We start from the raw sequence: 1,650 nt of genomic DNA on the forward strand, positions 1-1,650 counted from the left end.
CCCATGGGGGTCCTGGTCACCAGGGTGTTCCTAGTGTCTAGACAGTGCCCACCCCTGTGGACACAGATGCTGGCTGACTGTGACCACTGGGCCCACTGCTCTCTCAGGACATGAGTGCATTGGTGGCTGCCCGGATGCGACACATCCCTTTGGCCCCGGGCTCGGACTGGCGTGACCTGCCCAACATCGAGGTGCGGCTCTCTGATGGCACCATGGCCAGGAAGCTGCGGTACACCCACCACGACAGGAAGAATGGCCGCAGCAGCTCCGGGGCCCTCCGAGGGGTCTGCTCCTGCGTGGAAGGTGGGACCTCGGCTCCTGGGCGTGCCTTCCTCAAGTTTGGCATGAGGCTGCCACCCATCCCAACCCCCGCCATTCCCCTTAGATTCTGATTCTCTGCAGTCCCATGGGCCGGGGAAGGACTGTTTTCTGGGATTCCTTTGACCAGCAGGAGACGCTTGGGGCTGCCGCTCCTTAACCCGGAGACCCGGGTCAGGCACAGATACGCCAAGTCTGGGCGTTCCTGCTCAAGTGGCTGCTGAAAGCGTTAGTCAGTAAACGCTGTGCCCAGTGAGCGGGGACTGTTGGCTGCTCCACACAGTAGTGCTGCCTCCTGCAGCTCCAAAAGCCAGTCCACGCCCGCTCAGCCTCGTTCCTGCGCCAGAACTGCAGCCTGACTGCAGCACTCTCTTTCAACAGGCAAAGCCTGTGACCCAGTGGCCCGACAGTTCAACACCCTCATCCCCTGGTGCTTGCCCCACACTGGGAACAGGCACAACCACTGGGCAGGCCTCTATGGACGGCTCGAGTGGGATGGCTTCTTCAGCACGACCGTCACCAACCCCGAGCCCATGGGCAAGCAGGTATCGAGCCAAGGGGTGGGGGCATCCAGGGGCCCTGGGTCCCACGCCTGGCACTGCGGGCCTGGAAGAGAATGGAGACGCGGGCTGGTGGGGGCAGCACATTAATGAAGGGATGCAGACCGATAGAGATGGGCTCGTGGACTGCTCGATGGCACGTTGCCCCTCCCCTGCCCCGATGGCATCTGAGTCTTGTTCGTCGTCCTCACCGTGGCTTCTCGCCCCCAGGGCCGTGTGCTCCACCCAGAGCAGCACCGTGTGGTGAGCGTGCGGGAGTGCGCCCGCTCCCAGGGCTTCCCGGACACCTACCGGCTGTTTGGCAACATCCTGGACAAGCACCGGCAGGTCAGTGGAGTGGAGCTGGGTCTGGCTCCCGCCTCGCTCCTGCCTTGCTTCTGCCTCACATCCTTATGGAGCGTCTGACTTCTATTTCACCCAGGGATGCCTGGGCTAAACAGAAGGGAGGCCCTTCTAGTTTTCACTAGGGTGGAGAGCAGTCCAGCAGTGGGCACGACACAGTCCCCTCTGAGGTGACGGGTGAGCGCCCAGAGCCTGTTAACTCTGATTATCACTTCCACACACCTCCAAGAAGGACGTCAGTATTGGGGGCAGCTGTCCCCTGGGCTTAGAATGCTTGTGAGTCAGCTTACATCATTAAGCACGTCGCTCACTGTTTACAGCTCTGAGGTGGAGATTTGGCCCAAAGAAGTGTTCTGACACATTACACCTTAGTGAAGGAGCAGCTAAATGTGTGGTGGTGAAAATTCACTGTTGCTAAGGGTTGAAACGC

General features: G+C 60.5%; 1 protein-coding gene across 1 annotated transcript in view; it reads left to right on the forward strand.

Annotated features, from left to right (window-relative positions):
* Nucleotides 1–1,644, forward strand: part of DNMT1 (DNA methyltransferase 1) — a 54,871-nt gene extending 53,227 nt beyond the window's left edge. The window contains 3 exon segments of the mRNA XM_023733064.1: nt 108–303; nt 700–863; nt 1,089–1,644. Of these exon segments, the coding sequence (XP_023588832.1) occupies nt 108–303; nt 700–863; nt 1,089–1,283 (555 nt within the window). The 3' untranslated portion in view covers nt 1,284–1,644.
* Nucleotides 1,645–1,650: the final 6 nt, after the last annotated feature.

The sequence above is a fragment of the Trichechus manatus genome, unplaced genomic scaffold, assembly GCF_000243295.1.
Source record: "Trichechus manatus latirostris isolate Lorelei unplaced genomic scaffold, TriManLat1.0 scaffold00057, whole genome shotgun sequence".
Classification (NCBI taxonomy): Eukaryota; Metazoa; Chordata; class Mammalia; order Sirenia; family Trichechidae; genus Trichechus; species Trichechus manatus.